Source organism: Citrus sinensis, chromosome 6 (assembly GCF_022201045.2).
Source record: "Citrus sinensis cultivar Valencia sweet orange chromosome 6, DVS_A1.0, whole genome shotgun sequence".
Classification (NCBI taxonomy): Eukaryota; Viridiplantae; Streptophyta; class Magnoliopsida; order Sapindales; family Rutaceae; genus Citrus; species Citrus sinensis.
The window spans coordinates 20,792,259-20,814,679 of record NC_068561.1 but is presented as its reverse complement, the minus strand read 5'-3'; the positions used below and the strand labels follow the sequence as shown (position 1 = coordinate 20,814,679).

The 22,421-nt window shown below is 32.7% G+C and overlaps 2 protein-coding genes, 1 long non-coding RNA gene and 6 other non-coding genes across 11 annotated transcripts; 1 reads left to right on the top strand and 8 right to left on the bottom strand.

The window, feature by feature from the left end:
* Positions 1-64: 64 nt before the first annotated feature.
* On the bottom strand, positions 65-5,643 carry LOC102613466 (sorting nexin 1). Of its 3 annotated transcripts, XR_003065950.2 has the most exons (12): positions 5,358-5,643; positions 5,120-5,260; positions 4,348-4,483; positions 2,999-3,132; positions 2,502-2,576; positions 2,096-2,255; positions 1,839-1,972; positions 1,594-1,662; positions 1,217-1,296; positions 769-1,028; positions 592-652; positions 426-512 (listed from the first exon to the last, which is right to left on the bottom strand). XR_003065950.2 is itself a non-coding variant. In XM_006481672.4 (11 exons), exons 1-11 carry the CDS (start codon positions 5,367-5,369, stop codon positions 303-305), a joined length of 1,212 nt encoding a protein of 403 aa, XP_006481735.1. In that variant the 5' UTR covers positions 5,370-5,641; the 3' UTR covers positions 65-302. The 3 variants fall into 3 exon arrangements, 2 of the variants coding, with proteins under 2 accessions (XP_006481735.1, XP_006481736.1); XM_006481672.4 differs by lacking the exon at positions 769-1,028 and having other exon boundaries at positions 65-512; positions 5,358-5,641; XM_006481673.4 differs by lacking the exon at positions 769-1,028 and having other exon boundaries at positions 65-512; positions 5,120-5,254; positions 5,358-5,641.
* A 4,102-nt stretch (positions 5,644-9,745) lies between these two features.
* On the top strand, positions 9,746-10,814 carry LOC102613183 (uncharacterized). Its single transcript, XM_006481671.4, has one exon. The coding sequence runs from the start codon at positions 9,905-9,907 to the stop codon at positions 10,583-10,585; it is 681 nt and encodes a 226-aa protein (XP_006481734.1). The 5' UTR covers positions 9,746-9,904; the 3' UTR covers positions 10,586-10,814.
* A 3,523-nt stretch (positions 10,815-14,337) lies between these two features.
* Positions 14,338-16,110, bottom strand: LOC127903011 (uncharacterized). Its single transcript, XR_008055766.1, has 2 exons — positions 15,237-16,110; positions 14,338-14,985 (listed from the first exon to the last, which is right to left on the bottom strand). It is a non-coding gene; the product is annotated as an uncharacterized LOC127903011 (long non-coding RNA).
* On the bottom strand, positions 14,366-14,489 carry LOC112498707 (small nucleolar RNA SNORD14). Its single transcript, XR_003066125.1, has one exon. It is a non-coding gene; the product is annotated as a small nucleolar RNA SNORD14 (small nucleolar RNA).
* LOC112498696 (small nucleolar RNA Z266) lies at positions 14,539-14,638 on the bottom strand. The gene has a single exon (XR_003066115.1). It is a non-coding gene; the product is annotated as a small nucleolar RNA Z266 (small nucleolar RNA).
* LOC127903576 (small nucleolar RNA SNORD14) lies at positions 14,842-14,965 on the bottom strand. Its single transcript, XR_008056284.1, has one exon. It is a non-coding gene; the product is annotated as a small nucleolar RNA SNORD14 (small nucleolar RNA).
* LOC127903170 (small nucleolar RNA Z266) lies at positions 15,013-15,112 on the bottom strand. Its single transcript, XR_008055889.1, has one exon. It is a non-coding gene; the product is annotated as a small nucleolar RNA Z266 (small nucleolar RNA).
* LOC112498706 (small nucleolar RNA SNORD14) lies at positions 15,316-15,439 on the bottom strand. The gene has a single exon (XR_003066124.1). It is a non-coding gene; the product is annotated as a small nucleolar RNA SNORD14 (small nucleolar RNA).
* Positions 15,487-15,586, bottom strand: LOC112498695 (small nucleolar RNA Z266). Its single transcript, XR_003066114.1, has one exon. It is a non-coding gene; the product is annotated as a small nucleolar RNA Z266 (small nucleolar RNA).
* Positions 16,111-22,421: the final 6,311 nt, after the last annotated feature.

The window sequence follows — 22,421 nt, the reverse complement described above, 5'->3', positions numbered from 1 at the left end:
AATTCCATATCGAAACGATTCAGGAAATTACGAACTTTTGTAAACATTAACACTGCAATACCAATGAAGATAAAGCCTGTAATTCACTTGAAAAATTATGAACTTTTGCCCAGTTAACGGTGATTCTCTTTCCAGCCTCAAAGTTGTACAAGCAAAACTATGGAAATTAACAACAGTCCATACAGCACCAGGATAGCAGAGCTCTAACTCCTCATAGTCAAGTTTCTACAAAGCTGAAGCTGCCCTGCCAGTCCGAGATTCAATGCATCAAACAAGAACCTTGCTCATCGGTTAGCATTTTCTTATGAAGAGGAACAAGCTTCAAGCTTGGGAAGGAGAGTTCGCCAGGCATCAGCAATACTACTCGCCAGACGTGCTTGTCCTTTGGAAAAATTATGGAAAGCAATCCCCATATCCAATGTTTTCTGTTCCTGAAAACGTACAATCTCTTCATTCATTAAGCGCACGATTGTTTCAAATCTCCTAGTCGAGTCCTCACTCTCTGCCTTCAACTGCATCAAAATGCATATTAGTCGAAGAACATGGGACATTAAGGCATGCAGCAAAAAGTACTCCTCTCAACCGACTTACCTCCTTGTATTCAATCTCAGCCTCACCAACCTTATCAGATCGTGTTAACATGAGTTTGTCACTGTAGTTCAAAAGATAGAAAATGAGTTACCACTCAAATTAGAAAATCCAACCTAAAAAAATAAAAACAAAAAAGAAAATGGAAAAAAATATAGGAAACAAAAGTGCCACGACTACCTAGTTTAGCGATTAAATAGATCATTAGTATCCATCCCTTCTACCGTAACTTTGTCAATGTTGTACAGCAATAATTGCTTCTTAATAAAACTTTGCTTGAAAACAACAAACATTATTCTTCCCAGCCATAAAATTTTGACAGAAAGGTTCCACCATTCAAATAAAAGGTGCTGCGTGATCATGACAGTATGGAAGTTCAGATTACAACTTTATTCTTTGTTTGGCACCGAAAAGGCCTTCCAATGAGCCTTCTAAATATCCTTTATGATGAGAGAACAGGCAATTATGAAAATATAACTTCAAAATTTTCCCAGCATAAACTCCAAACTTTAAAGCTTACACAAATATCAAGGAAGATGGATGAAGTAAGATATCTACTTTATGAAGGCAGTAACAGACAAAATTTGATTAAACAAGAAGTTATGGAAATGGCTAGAAAGAATCATACAGATTTATCTCCTTCAACTTCATAGTTTCAGCAAGTTCACATTGTTGCCTGAAGGCATTGGCTCTCTCTGCTATTGTTGCCTGATTTGAAACACAGAAACAAGAAGATTTCTTATTAAGAAATAAGCAAATTTGAGCAGAGGGGAAAGGGAAAGCTTCTAATGCTGACTTATCAGTTTTCTTTTCTTTTTTAACTCCCAAAAAAAAATTTGTTATCAACTACTTTCATATTTCAATCATTTTAGTACCACAACTTCTAGCTGAACTGAACAAGTAAAGTTCAATCTGACCTTAATAATAATTTTTACAAGCAAATCTTTGACCATTAATCAGTAGATGCAGTCTCTGAGCACTAACCAAAGTAAAAGCCTAATTCACCTTTATGGATTGCACAGCTCGAACATAATCCTTCAAAGGTTCTTCAAAATTCATAAGAAGTTGATGGGCCTGCAGAGTAATACAAAGGCATGTGTCATATTTCCTTTGCGGACCTACCACGAATGCTGAAATTATCTCCTTTCAAAAAAAAAAAAAAGACTTTCTAGATAACAGATATGATGAGTTTGGACATACACTTCAGGAACTACTAGCTCTAAAAGACTTAGCTTTCAATTGTAGCCTACCTCCCTTTGCAGCTTTACTGATAATGCCTCAGATTTCATCCCAAGCTCAGAGAACGCCTTTCCAAGAGCATCTCCTTCACAAGCACCAAGAAGCTTAGCTGCCTTCCCAAAATCAGATAGAGATTCCCCCAACTCTGAGAATGGAGATGAAATGCTAAAAAATTAACCTCATTTTTTAGACAAAGCAAAACACAATCCCAAATCAGAGAAGCAAAAAGGCATATTAAAATAATTTGAGCCTTTAAAGACCTCGTTACCTCTATGTCTTTTGACAAGACGATATGCATGTTTCTGAGCTTCAGCCAAGTGGTTTTCAAGCTCAAAAATGTAGTGTTTCAGCTTCTCGTATTCAGGATTAGATTCTTCAACTGGCTTCTCTTTTCCAAGAACAACATCACTCACTTTAGATTGTACATCCTGCCAAATATTTAGACAAATTATAGCAAGATCATTTTTTTACTACATAAAAAAGCATAGTAGCTGGAGTTAACTCATTTAATGCCACATATCCAATATGGCGTTACTCAGAAATATCAATATGAATTCGACATTTTTGGGCATTTGTGAACAGATGCACTCGAAATTGGATATGTGATAAGGGAATTGCGTATCCAGAGAGGAACTAGGGACTGCAGTAGGATCCTAAAGAAGTTTTAATCTTACCTTGAAGATTTGCATCAAATCAGCTGGCTTCTTTTTGAAATAACCAGTGTCTTGAGACCTTAATCTCTCCATTGTCTGAACAACAGAAATTACATTAGTATTAACTGAAATGGATCTATCACCAAATATATCTAATTCTCACAAAAGAAGGGCGGGTGAAGAGTGTCTTGGAGAATCTAATAAATAGTACATTAATTAATGCTTTCTACAGTAGCAAATTTTACATCTAGCCAAGAATATTTATACAAATTAAAATCCAAAACAAGGACATATTCCTTTTCCCGCATTTTCTAAAACAAATGATCTCCTAATTGACACAAACATTCTTGTCTGTGTATGGAATAATCAGTCGCGAGTGTTCATGTCTATGAATGGAACAATCAATCCAATGTCACAATTGAAATGTCTGAAGGCAGGATATCTCATCACTTTTAAATAGAATTTGTGGCTACCCAAAACAGAAACTAAACTTCAGGCATAAATCTCATATAAATCACCTCTTCGTCTGCCTGCAAAAATGTTTTTAAATCCTCACTTTGCTGCAGCTCAGGATGTGAAGCAATCCGATTGACAAACAAATCCAATCCTTGGCGTCTCATCTCAATAAATTCAGCACTGAAACGAAACTTCTCTGCAATAGAGAGACAAGAGTTAGACACTTATTAAATCTTGGAATTCTTCAAACTACTATAACAGAACCATCTAATCTCAAATTTTCCACATTACTTGAGCAGATGTCAAATTTAACGATTGAAAAGACCAAAAACAAAACGGCTACATCACCTACAGAAAATTGCATTATTAACATGAAAGCACTTTCAACAAAAGTTTCAGGTACTCGCTAGAAAGCCCCATTACATTCTACAAGCAAATCGGCAATTCTACAGAGAATCGACTCCAAATGAAAAATAATAATAATCAATTCTACAACAATGGCTGACCAAATACATATCCAATTGAGAATGATGAGAACTACCTTATGGGTAGAAAATGCTTCAAATATGTACTTTCAGAGTTTCCTAGACATGCTGACAAGGAGGCAAAGCTGGCAACACAACAAATTAACTTGAGGGTAGAAAATGAGAACTACCCTATAGGCAGAAAATGCCTCGGATATGTACTTTCAGAGTTTCCTAGACATACTGACAAGGAGGTAAAGAAGGAAATCACCAAAATTTTCGCTGATGAGAAGCATCAACAATCTTAAATAATCTTCATGCTTGACCTCAATATCATTTGCTTCGTTTAAGGAACCATTCCCGTGGATATTCAGGATTTTTGTTAAACAGAAACAGAAAAACTAACTATGGCAATAAACTGAATGAGCAATGATATGCTTAAGTGGTAAGTTTCAATCATTCACAAACCACATAAATGATTTAAGGTAGCAAAAGTCAGAGACTCATAAATGCATGAGGATATGAAAACAGCAGCCTACAACTCGCAGGTCACACCAGTTGATCCCAAAATGTGTACATGCTTAACACACAGGCACACAAAATAAAAAAAAAAAAAGGGGAAGGGGGTGGGGAAATCTAAAAATTCACATGCATTAGAAGTGGAACAACGATTTATGAAGTATGAAATTCTCTTTAAGCCTTACAGACAATATTTCATATATACAATCTGAATTTCTGGTTAAAGAAACAACGCAGATAGCATATTGTCATGAGAAAGCCTAAACAACTTGTTAACATCTAATACCACTCTCAACATCGTCAGTAACTAATAAGTATAGGCCATGCAAAGGAACATGCTCATGGCCTCATTGTCATAGAAAATATAACTTTAGCGGGAAAAAAAGGGGGAAAAAAAAGAATGAGGGTATGTATTATTCAATCATTACCTACGGCACTCTTCTCAGGAAGAGGGGGAATGAAAATGCCCTTGTACTTCTCAAAAAGTCGATCACGTAACCAGACAAAATCACTGTAACGGCGAATAACAATCTTCTCGGGGCCTTGATATTCAGGAAAATTTGTCTGCCAAAACATTCACCATGAGACATAGTAATACTTGTTTAAATTAAATCTTCACTGTGCTCAACAACACAATTCAAACTATAGGAATAACAAAGGGAAACAATAAAATAGCAACAACAAAAGGCACTTAATAAAAGTGTAGAGATAGATTACTTCAACACATAATTACAAATGAATAATGACCTGCTTAATTAGCTGCAAATTTTACCTAAACCATAAAATAAACACCAAAAGATAGAATTGCTTAGCATAAACACAAGCACAAAGCTCCATAAAGAATTAACAGAGAAATAAAACACAAGTTCATCATAGTACATTATTAGGCCACGTCTCCTCAGCAAATGTCAAAATAGTAGGCACTTATAGCCACAATAAGAATGAATCTTCAAATAGCGGTTCATTTTAAAAATATAACTAAAATTTTTCTACTTCTAGCCAGAAAATGTATTATTAAAGACTTAGTCTACAACATATATCAGTAAACATGTTAAATCTTGTTTAATTATTAACTGAAATACAATCACGTCATCTCCAGTTAACTAAAGTTTCAATAGCACAATTAGTAAATATGAGGAATAAAATCCTAAGTCTAATATGATAATGTTAATGCAATCAGAGTAGCTAAAATCAAAATACCTTGGTGATGACTCGATAGGAAATGTAAGCTTGTACTCCATTGCCTAATTTCACGGGATCGGTTACTGACACCGATAAATACGGCTGCGATGACGGGGATCTAGGGCTCTGCGACGATCCGGATGCGCTTCTCTGCTGCTCCTTTTTCAACAACAACAAAATTAATTAATTAGTTAATTAATTAATGTGAAATTAATGAGAAACTAATTTCTTTATTAGTAGCATAATTCTTAGATACCGTGTTAATCATGATCTAATTGGGAACTAGAGAATGGAACCGAAGAACGGAAGAAGAAGGATTGAGGAGAAAACGAATTAATAACTTCCTATTTGAATAGTCTAGCAGAAGCTTTTTGTTTGGTAGTGAGGCGTGTAAATTGAGGTGTTGTCTAAAATGCGCTGTGGAGCGCAGTGCGCTGGGCACCGGCAACTTGCGAATTAAGGCGCGAGATACCACCAGAGCGACCGGTGACAACCTGAGCCTGAGGTATTTTCTTAGTCAACACGATTTGGTTTGTTTTTGTCACGACCTGTGGCATGGAAAAGCTTTGATGCGTTTTTGGTGAAAGTGAGTACACGTGTTCTGTTCTATGGATAAAAGAGAAAATGATAGTCACGTGACATCTAATTTGACATAATTACAGTTAAGTCTCTTACTACTTAGAAAATTAATTTTAGTCACTGGATGGCAATTTGGACGCTTTTTACAAACAGAAGAAAAAATAATTCTAGAGCTACAAATAATTTTTATGAATTAATGTGACGTGACATAAGTAATTATTTAAAATTATAAAAAATAAAAATAAATCATATGAATTGTATATTTTTTTAATTAAAAAAAGACTCATAAAGAGCTAATGCAACACTAACTGAGAGTGTACAATCCCATAAACATCATTATAAAGTAACCAAAAATAGCAGGAGGAGAGAAAAGAACATGCAAGTCTATGGGGGTAATTAAGCTATAAGAAACAAGGAAATCTGCTGCACAATTTGCCTCTTTGTACGCATGCTTCATTTGGACGATCCAATCACGCACTAATAATTCCCGAATAGCCTTAAAAATAATTACATTTTCATTTGTTGGAGTATGAGCCCGCTCCAAAATCTACACTATGCTCTTATTATCCACACCAACTTGAAGACGTCTAAAACCATTATATAATATTTTTAATTCATCATTGTATTATATTAATTTGTACAACATTTTTTATTGTTATGTCGTTATTCTTTTCCAAATATAGTTATATATTTCAAACCTAAATCCCTAAATCAATCATCCAAAATTTAGAACACTATAAGCGTCAAAAGTAAAATGGACAACTAAATTAAAATTGACCCACTATTAATGACTTAAATTTTTTACTTCGTAAAACAATTAACATATTTTATTTATTAACTAATAAAAGTAAAGACAATGGTACTTGGGGGTGGGTGTTGCCCAAAAATTTGTTATGGGGGATTTGGTACAAACAATACATTATATAATTTTCAGCAAAAATAAACGTCAATAAATTTTCAACAATAATGTCAGAGGAAATAAAAAATTACTACAAAAATAAGGAACCATAACTTTTTTTATTTTTTATATCGAAACGTTAGAGCATATTTGGTATTAACTTTCTATTGACCTAAAGGGGTTTTACAAATGTTAGATTTTGATAATAACAGATAATATAATAGGAGTTATATACGAAAAACACTTTTCAATCTCACTATCTCTTGAAAGACAAAAATCATGAAATCAAATTCAAAGCACTTAATGGACAAAACTCATCAAGTTAATAACAAACATTAAGAGTATTAGATTAGGTGATTTTTCTTTTTGCATTTCTTATAAAGTTAGTATAATAAAATGTATGTGTGATTAAGCATCTAAAAGATCAAATCATTTTTATAACATTTTAGATTTATTATTATTTTCAAAATATGAAGGTCTTATACTTAAATAATGGTTGTTTTCAAGTTCGTAGACTAAACTGAAAAAGTTTTAAAAACCGTAAAATCAAAAAGTATTGGTTGAAATCCTAGAATAGAACCTATTTGAAAATAATAAAAAAAATTCAAAGCCTATGAAGGATTGAAGTCCCTTCTGACCTTCTGAGTCTTAATTGGATCCACCCCCTTTGTCGATTACATATGTAATATAGCTATTACAGATGTGAAATAATATAGATAATATCATATGTACATCTATAGTATAGGCAAAGTTCTTTGCTCAAAAATAAAATAAAACAAAAAACCCAAAGTCATCTCTTTAATTCTATTGTTTTATTCTCTTCGTTGTTCATCTCAACAATTTTAATTTTCATCAAGCTTCCCAAATTAGCTATGGGTTGAATGTGTATATATTTTATCTCAAGGAAATACTCTAATTTCAGAAGCTTTGTAGATGGATGGTGAAGACTGAAGAGAGAGCACAATATATGTGTATCTACAGACTTAATGCCTTCACTATGCCATTGCTTTTCCTGTTTTTTAGTGGTTGTATTGTTAAAATATGCACAAAAAAAAAAGAAAATTATCATTGTACCACCTCTATTTTGTCTTACGCTCATCTAACCACCACAAAATTTTAACATATTATCCGCACCATCTTTCTTTTTAAATTTGTATCAATTAGCCACTTTTACACTAACACCGTTAAATAATTTAAATGAAATAACAATTTTACCTCCAAATAAATCATAAGACCATTTTATTTAATAAAAACTTTGAAAAATAAAAAATTATGATTATAAAAATACCCCTAGATTTAATAAAAATAAATTCCAAAATTATAATTTTTATTTTTTAATAAAAAATATAATTATAAAAAATAATTGTAAAATTTTGGGATTTAATAAAAATCCCCTAAATTATTAAATTTTGGGATTTATTTTTTAATAAATAAATTCAGCTGAGCATCTCTATTTTGAGATTTTTTTATTAAATTTAGGAGTATTTTTATAATTATAATTTTTTTTACTTTTCAAAACTTTTATAAGATAAAATGGTCTTTTAATTTATTTAGGGTAAAATTATCATTTCATTTAAATCATTTTAAAGGTGTTAATGTAAAAGTGACTAATTGATACAAATTTAAAAAAAAAGATGGTGCAGCGAATATGTTAAAATTTTGTGGTGGTTAGATGAATATAAAGTAAAACAGATGTGATACAGTGATAATTTCCCAAAAAATAATAGTAATAACAATAACTATTTAGTTTCTATTTTCGTGTTGTTGAAATACATAGAGCCTAACATTACTTATTTACCTAGAAAAAAAGGCCGCTAATTGCTTATTTGGTACACATATTTATTAACAATCGATGAGATAAACTAGTCGCCCATCTACATTCTCAAAAAGCTCATTAATATCAATCAAAATTCTTTATTACAAAAATTATCTCACCAATTCATGAAAATAAAAGTTTAGAAGATCCACACTTCGTTGTTGTGAACTTGTGATACTAATATTAGAAAGATCGGTCTAAGTAAAAAAATGAAAAATAATAATAAGTGACAACATCAATTCATATATATAAAGTAGATATTTTAATTAATTATGAGCTATTATATAGTAAGATTATCAATAAAAAAGAATTTCAAATGATATTTTACTTCTCATTTGAAGAACCACATGAGTTTAAAAGAGATTGTCCTTCTCTTTCTTTATATTAAGCACAAAGAAGGATATTCTCATTAGAAAAATCTTATTTAGAGTGTCATTTGAAACATTTAATTTTATATTATAATATTTTTTTTATCTCATAATTCTCAAAGAGAAAAGAGTGATTTAATTGCTATTAATTGTTGAAAGAAAATTTTGATTAACATAATATAATTTATTTTGATTAAATTAATGTAATTTATTTTTATCTAAATAATATTTTGAAAGAAGACTTATTTTTTTCACATTTTTATTTATCATACAAGTAAGTATTTAAAGTAAAAAAAAATAAAGAGTCTTTTAATGATACTCTCAAAATTCCTCATCTTTAATATGATAAGAGATAATCGAAAAAATAAAAAATAAATTATAATATATTATCAAATAAAATATATTGCAATAGGATTTTTTTTTTTCACATTTTAACTTATTGTTATTTTATTATAGCAAGTGATTCCTTATTAAAGACAAAATTACTCTCCAGCACCATTTTCAAAATATCCAATGCCACACGCAGTACAATTTCCACTTTCCACCCACTTGTACAGTGTTTTTTACTCATGAACTAGTACTCTTAAAATTTAATATTTATTAATTCAAAAATTAATTAAATGTAATATTTTTACGGAGGTTATCGTGTCATGTCATGCCGAACGGATAGAATATACACAGCACCCTCCACACGGCACAAAATGATTAGTTAACCGAGAGGTCCGAGACTAGAGCATAAAAGCAACAACAGAGGTTATAGATACCCCAAGATACAGATAAGGTTAAAGGTTTCTGAAGTTTCATGTCGACCTCCAATCAATACTCAACAGCACACGCGCCCCAATAATGAAAAACCGAGGTTCATAAAAGCAAATCATCGGCCACGTCATCAACGAAAACGACCTCACGGGTCCCACATCTTAAAGTTTCAGCCTTTTTTCGCCAGCCGCTTATATTCCCCTCCAGCGCCCGCGACATCAGTCTAATATCTCCCTCTCTCTTTCTCTGTCGCCCTCTGTGTCTCTGTCCATAATATTTTTTGTTTATTTATATTTATAAGCAGTATTTTATATGCAGCCACAAAACAAATGAATCGGTGACTCACACAGTCACTAATAATAATAATAATAATAATAATCGGGATGGACTCCACCGCCTTCCGTCACCGCCGATCTCCATCTTCCGACCGATTCCTCGGCATCTCATCGTCTTCATCCACGTCAGCCGCATCCGACGGTGGAGATGAGTTGAACGAAGACGATATTTTATGGACAAACGATTCCTCCGAACCAAACAACCACCACCACCACAACAACAACAATAAAAACAACCATCACGCTTTTACCTTCCTAACGAATCACAGCCGTTCATCCTCCTTCACGCACCACCATCAGCAGAATTCCGGAATCCTCGCCGCATTACCCGAAAACGACACCCGCCCAATTATCTCACGCAAGCACTCGGTATCATCGTCCCCGTCATCGTCTGCGTCATCATCGAAAATGATTCCGTCGCTTCCGAAGCCTCCGATAATGGAGAGGTCGCAGTCGATGCCTGCTAGGAAGTACCAGCACTCGGCGCCGATGAACGTGCCGGTGCTGTCGATCGCGATGGCGAAGCAAAGGAACAGTAGGTTTTTCGAACTGGACGAGGGGGAAGAGGACGATGAGATGCTGCCGCCGCACGAGATTGTGGCGAGGGGATCGGGCGTGTCGCCGAAGACGACCTTCTCGGTTTTGGAAGGCGTTGGGAGGACGCTTAAAGGACGGGATCTGCGTCAGGTGAGGAACGCTGTGTTTCATCAAACTGGTTTTCTTGATTGAAATTTGGAAAAAAAATTGATGAAAAATTGATTGAAATAGGTGATTTTTGTTCGGTATCATTTTGACGATGGTTGTTATCAGTTTTGGCCCGTTGATTAGAAGGGCATATCATGTTTGTGTTTATATGTAATTGATTCGAAACGGTGTCGGATGCAAAGCATTGAAATGGAATTATCTCGTTCTGGTGGCTTAAGACGAGTAGAAGTTTATAATATTTTTGATTTTTACACTTTGTGGATGAATAACTGCTCTAGTTGATGGGAAATACCGAGCAAATGGGATTTTTTTTTTTTTACCACAATTGTGAAGGTTTTGTTGAGTTCAATTTGCGATGAAGATCATTTTCAGTGTTTTGACTTTGTTGTTCATGTTATGTCAATAGTGAATTGTGTGGAAATTATTCAACTGCTAGTTGTGTGAAAATGGCTTATCATGAAACTTACTTCTTAACTACCGGACTTATCAGTCCAACTGTGGGGCAAGAATTCCGAGTCTTGTTCAAAGTGGGTTCAAGCCTTTAACCGCCTCTTCTGTCTACCTGTTTCTGTTTCTAGAAACATTGTTTTTCTCTCTTGAATTTGTTGGTCCTAGTCTTTACGCCTGTGTCATGAGATCATGATTTGTTTATCAGTTTTTTCTTGATATTAATTGTTTGTCAGCTTGATGCTAAGCAATAAACTTGTTCACTTGTGACCATTGGAACCTTTGAGAGGTTGGATTTAACTAGAAAAAGTATGCATCATGAGCACAAACATTATATCCATTGTTTTTCTTTTGTTTTCATCTGCGTTGCTTTGGAATATGAGAATTATGTACTGAAGCTCTAGTTTGCATTTCTTTGTTGAAGCATCTTGTACCTAACATCTTGTTGGCCTGTCAAAACATTGCACATGAGTATCTGTATTATTTCCTTGAATATGATACTATTATTTCCATGACATGTGTATTTAGTTCCTTTGATAGAACTTGGATTCAGCTCATTGATTACATAAAAGGATCAGAGAGACACGTGTTGATATAAATGTTTGGGCAATCATCATTCTTTGCTTGTGCTATGCTGCACGGCTTCTATCTGTTTCAGATTGTTGGATGTACAAGCTTGTGTTACAATAAATTGAAAGTTGACATGTGGTTGCAACAGTAAACTGTTGCTTCCATGAGCTGTTAAGTCTAAAAATTTTGAAACTCATTTTTCAACTGTTTGCCATGTTTCTAAATTTATGCTTTGATTTGTGGAGCTTCGGAATGGAGAAATTACAATTTTGGATACTCCTTGACCTTGTTGAATATTGCAGCTATTGAAAATTATGCGGGAAATCGATTATGATGAGACTGCCTTCTCATCGCTGTCGTTTTCTTTTTCTTTTTTTGTTTTTTGTTTTTTGAGCTAGAGCTATAATAAGAGTATCAGGAAATTGAAATTGACGTTGAAATTAGGATGGTAAAATGTCAACTATTTGATACAATATAAACTATTGACTGCGTTTCTGTTTCTGCTGTGACTTAAAGAGCTACATGAGGAAGATGGGCAATTTTGGCTCTTCTATAGCCTAGTGTTGCTGCTAGTGACAATTCCGGTAAAGCTATAATTATGAGATTGTTTTCAATGGCAATGCTTAATGTTTTCATGATGGTTATTACTTCTTACTTACAAATGTGACGTGAATTGCATTAACCTGATACACTTTACTAAGGCTCTGCTTGGTATTGTTTAGGAGTTGTGGTTAGATATGTGGTTTTATAGTCTGTACCATTTTAGTCAAAATTAACCTCGAAATTCATATTTACTAATAATAGTAACCTATGTGTCTGTGGTGTTATTATCCGTACCATTTTGTTCAAAATTAACCTCAAAATTCATATTTATAGTAGCCTAACTTTCAGTTTAAACTACCACACCACATAACCAAACTAACAAACTAAGCATAAACTTTGTTTTCCCATGTGTTTTCTCACATTGACAGTTATGTACCAAATCATGATGGAACAATGTTAACAATAAGACTGCAATGTATCCAAATGTTGTGCCATACATGCGTGTGATTAATTTATAAATAGTGCAGGATTACACATTAGTAACAGAACAAAATTTATCCACACTAATGAAACAGTAATCAGAATGAACTGGAATGTGAATGAAAAATAAGAATCAAAATAAGTTGTTTATTTAAGCTGTTGGAATTAGAATTAGACTAAACTTCCATGTGTTTATTTTAGGCTGTAATCATAAAGGGTTGTTTTAAATTATTAAAATACCCCCTCTTGCTTATAATGATAAAATAGATTAAAGAGGATAATAATAATAATAATAATAAATTATTATAATTATTATTCATAATAAATTAAACAATTATAAAAAATAATACTTTATAGTAATATATTATTGTTCTTTGTTAAAAAATAATAATAATTATTATTATTATTTTATTGTTAATAAAAAATAACATTATTATTCTTAAATTACTAATAATAACAACAATAATTATAATATTTTTTATTGATATATATTACTATTATTAATTACGTTTTTTTATAATTAATTTTATTATTATTAATAATGAATCATAATAACATTATTATTATTATTATTATTATTACTTTTATTATTATTGGTTAATTTTATTATTATTATTATAAAATTTGTATGGTCCAAAATCAACGGCGACTTTTCTAGCAAGTTCGAAGCTTCCGGTGACGATGGTGACGGGAAGAGCCGGCGACAGAGACAAGATCATTTCGAAGCTTTCGATCCAAAATCAACGCGACGACAGAGACGAGACCAACAACGACAAGCCGACGATTTCAGAACCAAAGACGACAGCAAGCAATTTCAGAACCGACGATGGCAGCGACAGAGAGCAAGGTTATGGCATCCAACTTCGAAGAGAAAGAATGGGCTCTAGGTATTTTGCTTTTTGTTTTTTTTTTTGTATTTATATTTTTTATTTAAAGAATGGTATTTTAGGAATATTGAAATATTATTGAGAGCAAAATTGAAAGTCCCGGGAATATTCCCTATTCCCAAATAGCGGAGCTCCACTATTTCAATTTTGATTCCTAACTCATTTTTTTGGACGTAATCGCGTCAACAATTCTGATTCCAAATTCCGATTTCTCAATCCCAGAAACAACCACAGCATAAGTGTCCTTAACTTCAGTTATAAAATTCTCTCTGGGTTGAGTATTGCAGACGCATTGGTGTCAGAAATAGATTTTCATTGCTAAATAGACGATAAAGACTTGCTCTGAGCTCTGTATAATCTTGATAGCATAAGCACTGTATTTCGTCTTATAGACCTCTTCAAAGACTCCATACATAATAAGACTAACCTTGAACCTACCGGTTGATGATTACATTCTTTGTTTCATCTCCAATAATTTATTATTCGTTTACTCTTGTGAACAATCGATCTTGCATTCAAGTTCATTTATTTAACACTACACAATTCCATGGTCACTCTTGAGACTCGAGAAATTAAAATCCAACAAATAACTCCGAAACCAAACAAAAGAACTCGGAAATTACGAAAAACAGAAAGTCGTCGAATGTTTTCATAAAGATAGTTCCGTTGAGAACAAAGATGAATTTTCACAAGCCCAAGGAAGGGCAAATCTCGAAAGACAATCGATAATATTAGATGACTTTCGAGATTTGCCCTTCCCTGGGCTTGTGAAAATTTTCCGTAAAATTTTGAATGCGTCCTACTTGAATTGTTAACAAGTAGGACGCATTCAAGACGAAGTGCCTTGAATTGTTATGTCCTAGTAAACATAAATCGTGGTCTCAGACATCCAAGGAAGGATAAAAGCAGCATCCGCTCTCAAGCCCGGCGAAGGCGAAAGCACTCAGGCGGCCACTGCGAATGTTTTGAGAAACAAGCCTTTGAACTTATCATCATAGACCCAGCATCACAAATTCAATTTCTAGTAATTTTCCATTTAAAAAAAAAAATTGAAAGCAAGTCAGACTAATAATATGCCTCAAAAGTGTTGAGTTCAAAAGAGAGATTTTCTCCCTTCACACATCTAATTGAATCATCATTCTTGCCAAAAATATCAAATTAGCAAAAAATAATAATACCCTCATTAAAAAAATCAACATTTATTGTAACATATAGATGTTTCCCCACTGAAAGACGAGGCATTTTAGAATCTATTACTACTGGGCTTGACTCACCTATTGGTTGAAGAAAACAAGTAGGACGCATTCAATACGAAGTGCCTTGAATTGTTATGTCCTAGTAAACATAAATCGTGGTCTCAGACATCCAAGGAAGGATAAAAGCAGCATCCGCTCTCAAGCCCGGCGAAGGCGAAAGCACTCAGGCGGCCACTGCGAATGTTTTGAGAAACAAGCCTTTGAACTTATCATCATAGACCCAGCATCACGAATTCAATTTCTAGTAATTTTCCATTTAAAAAAAAATTGAAAGCAAGTCAGACTAATAATATGCCTCAAAAGTGTTGAGTTCAAAAGAGATATTTTCTCCCTTCACACATCTAATTGAATCATCATTCTTGCCAAAAATATCAAATTAGCAAAAAATAATAATACCCTCATTAAAAAAATCAACATTTATTGTAACATATAGATGTTTCCCCACTGAAAGACGAGGCATTTTAGAATCTATTACTACTGGGCTTGACTCACCTATTGGTTGAAGAAAACAAGTAGGACGCATTCAAGACGAAGTGCCTTGAATTGTTATGTCCTAGTAAACATAAATCGTGGTCTCAGACATCCAAGGAAGGATAAAAGCAGCATCCGCTCTCAAGCCCGGCGAAGGCGAAAGCACTCAGGCGGCCACTGCGAATGTTTTGAGAAACAAGCCTTTGAACTTATCATCATAGACCCAGCATCACGAATTCAATTTCTAGTAATTTTCCATTTAAAAAAAAATTGAAAGCAAGTCAGACTAATAATATGCCTCAAAAGTGTTGAGTTCAAAAGAGATATTTTCTCCCTTCACACATCTAATTGAATCATCATTCTTGCCAAAAATATCAAATTAGCAAAAAATAATAATACCCTCATTAAAAAAATCAACATTTATTGTAACATATAGATGTTTCCCCACTGAAAGACGAGGCATTTTAGAATCTATTACTACTGGGCTTGACTCACCTATTGGTTGAAGAAAACCAAAGAGAAATTAGCATGAAAACTAATTATTAATATCTTTGGAACTCAAGAAATAGGAGAAATTACGAGCCCAGAGAAAGGGATAAAGCCTCATCATCGAAGAAGAAACGGCAGGGATGGAAAGGGAAACTCAATAGGAAAACCCTAAAGAGAAACCCCAATGTCAAAGGGTTTAATTTTGCGCAACTATGACTCAAAACGCTTCCATTTTGCTTTTTGGAAGGCGATCTTAAGGGCTGCGCTTATGCATTCTATTAAAAGAAACGCGGAAAAACAACCATTCGCAAAATGAAGAAAGTTGAAAACTTTCACGCAGAAACCCTAGTAATTTGAGAGGTCGAGGAAAGAAGGACATTTATAGAGGATTTGTATTTTATTTTTGTAGCCCTTGTCTTTGTAATGAATAACAGATCCACCACACTTATTTTATAAATGACGTTAGTGTTTCCCTATGTTTATTACTTTTGGGCTTTTAGAGTTCTGTAGAAACCAAATGCGGAGGACGAAGGCACTCCTCACGCTTTCTAAAAGCCCGCATTTCCAAATTATCTAGATGATTCTTTATTATTACTAAATACACCCAAATTTGCGTAAGCGTTTTTCAAGTAGGTCGAGTTCACATTAATTTACTGTGAAAGTGCTGAAGTAATTTTGGGGTGCATTCAGTAATCTTCAGTGGTTTTCATTGGTGATCCATGTGTCTGACCTAACTTAGAGTACGAAGATTGTTGGTGGAGTTGATCTACTGGCACAGTGACACAAAAACCTGTTTAAATTCTTTTTCTTTATTTACTCCATTAAAATATATTACAAATATATAAATAGTTTATGACTTCCTCTTTATTTTTAAAATAACCTTGGCGTCTTTTAAGACAATAAACCTAGTATTTTATGATCAAACCCCAACATTAATATCAATCGGGTTCATGTTACTTATAAGCTCTTGATTAAAACTTTATACATACATATATACAGGGCGATTAGTAGACTTATAAAAATATCTTTAAGTTTACACTCATTAATATCTATTAAATTTGAGATGAATTAATGGATGAAATTTATTAAAATTAAATATTTAAGAATTTTTAATATTTTTCTCTCCACATAGACCCCACTCCAAATCTTTCTTCCCAATATTTTCTCTCCCTTTGTCGTGCTCCCTCTCTATATTGTCCCCTGTATATATATACAGCTGCTAATCGAGGGAAAAACAAAGAAGCAAATGTTGTTAATTCATTAACATATTTGCAGGTTTTGTACGAGTTTGAATAGATTTATTATTGTCCTCTAATGTATAAATGTAATAAAGGAGTTTTAAGAGGATTCTATGGGATGCCAATAGTTCAATTCTTGTGGAAGTTAATAGAATTAGCAGGCTTTGGACTAAAAGCGCGAAGGTTCAATTAGTTGTCGATATGGTTCTTAAATCATAACAACAAGGCTCTTTTTTAGCCCGTTTGGGAGTGTGGTGATGTAGTTGGGTTTTGGCAGGCCAGCTACTAAGATGTTTGGTAACACTTGTAGTTGGGTTTTGACAGCTCAGTGAATTTTTTTTCTTAATTTTTACTCCACAGTTATAGTTTTTACTACACAGCAACTGTAGTTTAAAAGTTACAGCACCTCACTCCCAAATATACCCTCTATCTGATTAGGGTGGTGGTAGAAATAAAAGGAAAATCAGTGGAATAGCAATGCCAATGCTTGTGGACGGTGGGGATGAAGATGGTTGTCAATAGCTAGGGCTTTAAATTTTTAATAAACGATAATGCACAAACAAAAATAGGACGAAGAGAATAGAAGGAAGTGCTTGGGTTCTTAAATCATAACGTGTTTAATAAACACGTCCAAAATGATAAACTTTACTTCTGAGTAATAAAGATGTGACTTGTCTATCTGGCGTATCTTCCATCAATTAAAATTAATTGTGCAGATCAAAATCAGTAATGCCATGCTTAATTAGGATATTTGGTTTGTAATAAATTAACATGTCACTAATTATTTATTGTCATTAGTAGGATTTTAATTGATTTTATTATTACTTATTTTCATAAACTCAATAAACGGATAACGCATTAAATGCCATATTAGTGTGGTACCAATTAAATATTCAAAATGAGCAAGTATGGCTTCACAAAATTAAAATTAGTCTCAACAAAATTTTTAATTATATGACTAGCCGTACATTTTAAGTTTCCAGCCAAACTCACGTCAGAAGATGGGGGGGGGGGGGGGGGGGGAGAAGCGAAGTAAGTGTGAAAAGGATCAGAAATTCTAATAAAATCCTAATCACATGGCAATGACCAAGAAAGTCCATTGATAGAGCTGCTCCCATCAAAGCTTCATCTTTCGTCAATACTTTCGATGTTACACGACCCACTTGGTCCACAGCAAACGAGACTTCATTACGCTTTGGTGAATTCTTATTGTTTTTGTCTTGTTTTTACTGCTTGTTTTTAGTTTGTAATCATGAAAAGAATTTTTTGGGACCAAAAACCACGATTTGATAGAAGGGTTGTTTAATCTTCGGTCTAATGAGAGAATTTTTACATTCATAATGTGTGACGAGAGAGTAAGAGTTTGAATTTTCATATATAAGTATTATAGGGGAGGATTTAAAAATATGGGGGCATATAAGAACTGTTTTAAAAACATATAAAATTAGTATGTTTGTTAGAGTTTATGATCTTACAATCTTTAACAAAACATAAAATTATTCTTATATTGTAGAGTTGCAACCACTTCTCTCCTCACGAATTCTTACTTCTTTTCAGTTCTTTGCAGGTACATCGATGCGCAATTTAGAAGTTCCATTGGAAATTTCTAAATAAATCAATGTAACAAAAAACAAAAGTGACCAAATTCGTAGCCCCCACAATCATTAATTCATTATATCAAATTAACAATAGGAATGTTGCTGTCCCTTTAGTTATAGAAAAAGCTTAAATTAAATATTACAAAAGTCTCTCTCTCTCTCTCTCTCTCTCTCTCTCTCTATCTATATATCTATATAAAGTTGGGACTTGAGGAGGTGATATGCCATCACCATTTATCATTTTTGTATATTCTCTATTATCTAATAAATAGAGAAATTTTCTTTTAGACTTGACTTTTAATCTTCTCATAATTAATTTGATTGTTATTACACAATAACAATTATGTAAAGATTTTAATGAGACATATTCTTTGTAATGAACATCCAAGAGAGAGTGTTATGGATTTATTAAAATAAATGTAGATGTTCATAATATATATTTCTTAATCTCTCCACTATCTCTCATTAGCAACTTTTAGCTTCCCTATAACTCCCACTATCTCACAAGAATTATGATTAATATTTTTTCATTAATTTCATGGAGTGATTATGTAACTATAAAAGGAGAGCTTATTTTTTTGTTTTGTACACACACAATATATCTATCTATATCTATATCTATATATCTATATAAAGATGGGACTTGAGGAGGTGATGTGGCATCGCCATTTCTCATCTTTGTATATTCTCTATTATCTAATAAATAGAGAAAATTTCTTTTAGATTTGGTTTTTCATCTTCTCATAATTAATTTGATTGTTATTACACAATAATAATTATGTAAAGGTTTTAATAAGACATATTCTTTGTAATAAACATCCAAAGAGGAGTGTTATGAATTTATTAAAATAAATGTAGATGTTCATAACATATATCTCTTAGTCTCCCCACTATCTCCCATTAGCAACCTTTAGCTTCCTTATAACTTCTACTATCTCACAAGAAATTATGATCCATAATTTTTCATTAATTTCATGGAGTTCATTTTATTATTTATCTTGTGTTGCTTCTTTATTTGTATTGCTGGCTAATAGCTTTTTTTTTGTTTTTTATAAGGATGTCTCATCTTTAAAAAAAAATCAATTCATATTTTTTATCAGTTTCATCAAGTGTAAAATAAGAAAAAATGATAATACTAAATTTTTTTTCAAAACCGCGTGAAGCGCGGTTCTATTTTATAGTATATATATATATAGGAAAGAAAGACATGTAACAATTAAGTATAAAATAATGTGATATTAAAGATACACAAATATAAACGCACACACATACATTTAAAAAAAAATAATAATAATAATAAAAGAACCATAATTTATATGTAAAAATTAACTGATGAGATTACAAAAAGATAGTGGGTTGAAACGTCAATGATTTTGTTTTAAAAAATATATAAGGCAGTTATGCGGAGTTCACGTGTGAACGTGGGAAAAATATTGGAAATGGAAATTCAAATAGCGATTTCAAGTCATGAGATAATCTTGGTACTTGAGATTCAAAAGTCACGATTCAAGACCAGCGTAATTGTATAGGAACGACACGGAGGGAAATGTTGATTTGTTCTTTTTCCAACAGCGCGTGGAAATTAATAAATAACGGGGAATGATTTTCTATTATACATATATGGGAATATATATATATATATATACACACATATTTATTTGATTAGCTTCCAGCCTTCCACATGCATGATGGGACTGACAAAGATTTAAGAGACTCTAACAGAGAGAGAGAGAGAGAGTCAAGTATTTGATGACTCGTTTTGACTTCATTTCTTCCAACCATTTTATACGAATTACGATTACAAATTAAGAAATAACAAAAAAGACGGGCAAAATTCTGAGACAGCTTTGTCTCTTTGTACCTGAAACGCGGGTCAATCCCACATTTCCCACTGCTTTCACTAAAGAGGCCAAATTTCAATAGCAATCTTGACTCACAGGATGGAAACAAAAGGAGGACTCGTCGCGAAATTATTTAAAACCCATTTACAATTCATGAAGAAATTCAACATTAATTACTTAATTTGATGAGTTTGGTGAAAGTGAAAACCCTTAAACGTCAAAGAAACTCAAACGTTTAATTAATTAATACAAGTGAAGTGCGTTACAGGCTGCACTTTGAAGTCAAATCACTCTAATTTTATATGTATGTGTGTGTGTATATGTATGTACGTATATATATACGTATGAGAGAGAGAGAGAGAGTGTGTGTGTGTGTGTATGTGTATGAATATTTAAATTGATAATCATTTGAGAATATTGCATGAAGCTTCCTTCTGCTTAGAAAGAAGTAGCATGAAACTTTCTAAAGTGTGCGTCCCTGATGCCCAGAACTGTAGCAAGCTCGTAGATGAGTTGAAAAATAAGGGTTTAAAACTGAACCAGTAATTAAATTGAAGAAATATATATTGGAAGAGTTTGTATATCGGGAAATATAATAACTTGATACTCTGTCTCTAATATCACATTTAATTAAAAAATCACTCGACTCAAAACACATATGTCGATTGGTAAAGATTCAAGAATAATAATTTAGGCAAGTCTTAACATGACGATGATTTTTAAATTAAAAAATAGGTAAAAATTAATAAATTAACGTGACAATGATTTTTAAAGTATTTTTCGGAAAAGTATTTGATCAGCGTGCTGCACGCATGCATGAGAGAACATACTTCTCCATCATGGCACAGTGCTTTGCTGCCAATAGAAACATACACATTTCTTGGAAATTTTCATGCATCTGTTCAATTTGAAGTGAAAATTCCTCGCAATTTAAAGAACTTGTTTTTCTAGCTTTTTTTTCTGAAAACTTGCATGAGTCGCGGTTTTCTAAAAAGTTAACAACTCAACTAATTACGCATGTTTTTTTATTTTAGGGTCAGTGATAAGATTGTGAGACTCTGAATTTGAAAATAAGAAATCAAAACGTATGTAACAAGTAAAAGTTAATAAGAATGCACTGTGTAATATTGAAAAATAGTTATATATAAAAATTTATAGGCTCAGCTCATGCTTAAAATCTAATTCAAGAGTTGAAAATCGCCCAAATCTTATTCATTTTCATGCATAGTGTGAACATATTATAATTATTCTAAAATTCATTTTCAGCTAATGTGAAATACTATTCTTAATACCCTCGTTATATGAAGGTTGACTTCTTTTTTTTTATTAGTCCTTCTAACATTGTAAGCTAGTAGGATCCATTCATACATAATTTTGACTCTAATATGATGTAAAAATTCATAGATCATATACCTCCTAATAAAAATATGAGAGTGATCTAAGATTCTTCTCAAAGCATTGTGAGTAATGGTCCGTGGCTGTAGTTTTAATTCGATTGTTGTCGTGTTACTTGAAAACCCCCTAATTTGATTGCAATAGCTCAATGGGTCCTCGATTCATAAACAATTCTATTCGAAGTAAATGGTCTGTTCGCTCAATCGATTTCCATGAAAATGATTATGTCCGGAGACTCATTTACATATGAGAAGCTATTGAGTCGTTTCCAAGCTCAATAACGTCATTAAATTTGATGTCCTACATAGGACACTTTTGCTTTTCCAAAATAATAATAAAAAAAAGGTTTAATGTATGTTAAAATAAAGCGTGAACAGCAAAAGAGAGTCATTAGTCGAGATCACTGATCACTACTCATTAATCCCAAGCTTGACGGCATTGGAAACTAATCGAGTTTTAATGCACATTCAATTGATCATTTTCATTGTAATTGAGAATATTCAACCTAAAATCTGTGATCAGAAATTCTTAAAATTGTTCAATGAACAATGGTAGTCAGAAATCAAATTGTTCATATCGTTCACATGATCTTTCTGTCTTATTGATACAGCAATTTCACATGAGTGTGTGGCTTTAGAATTTTTC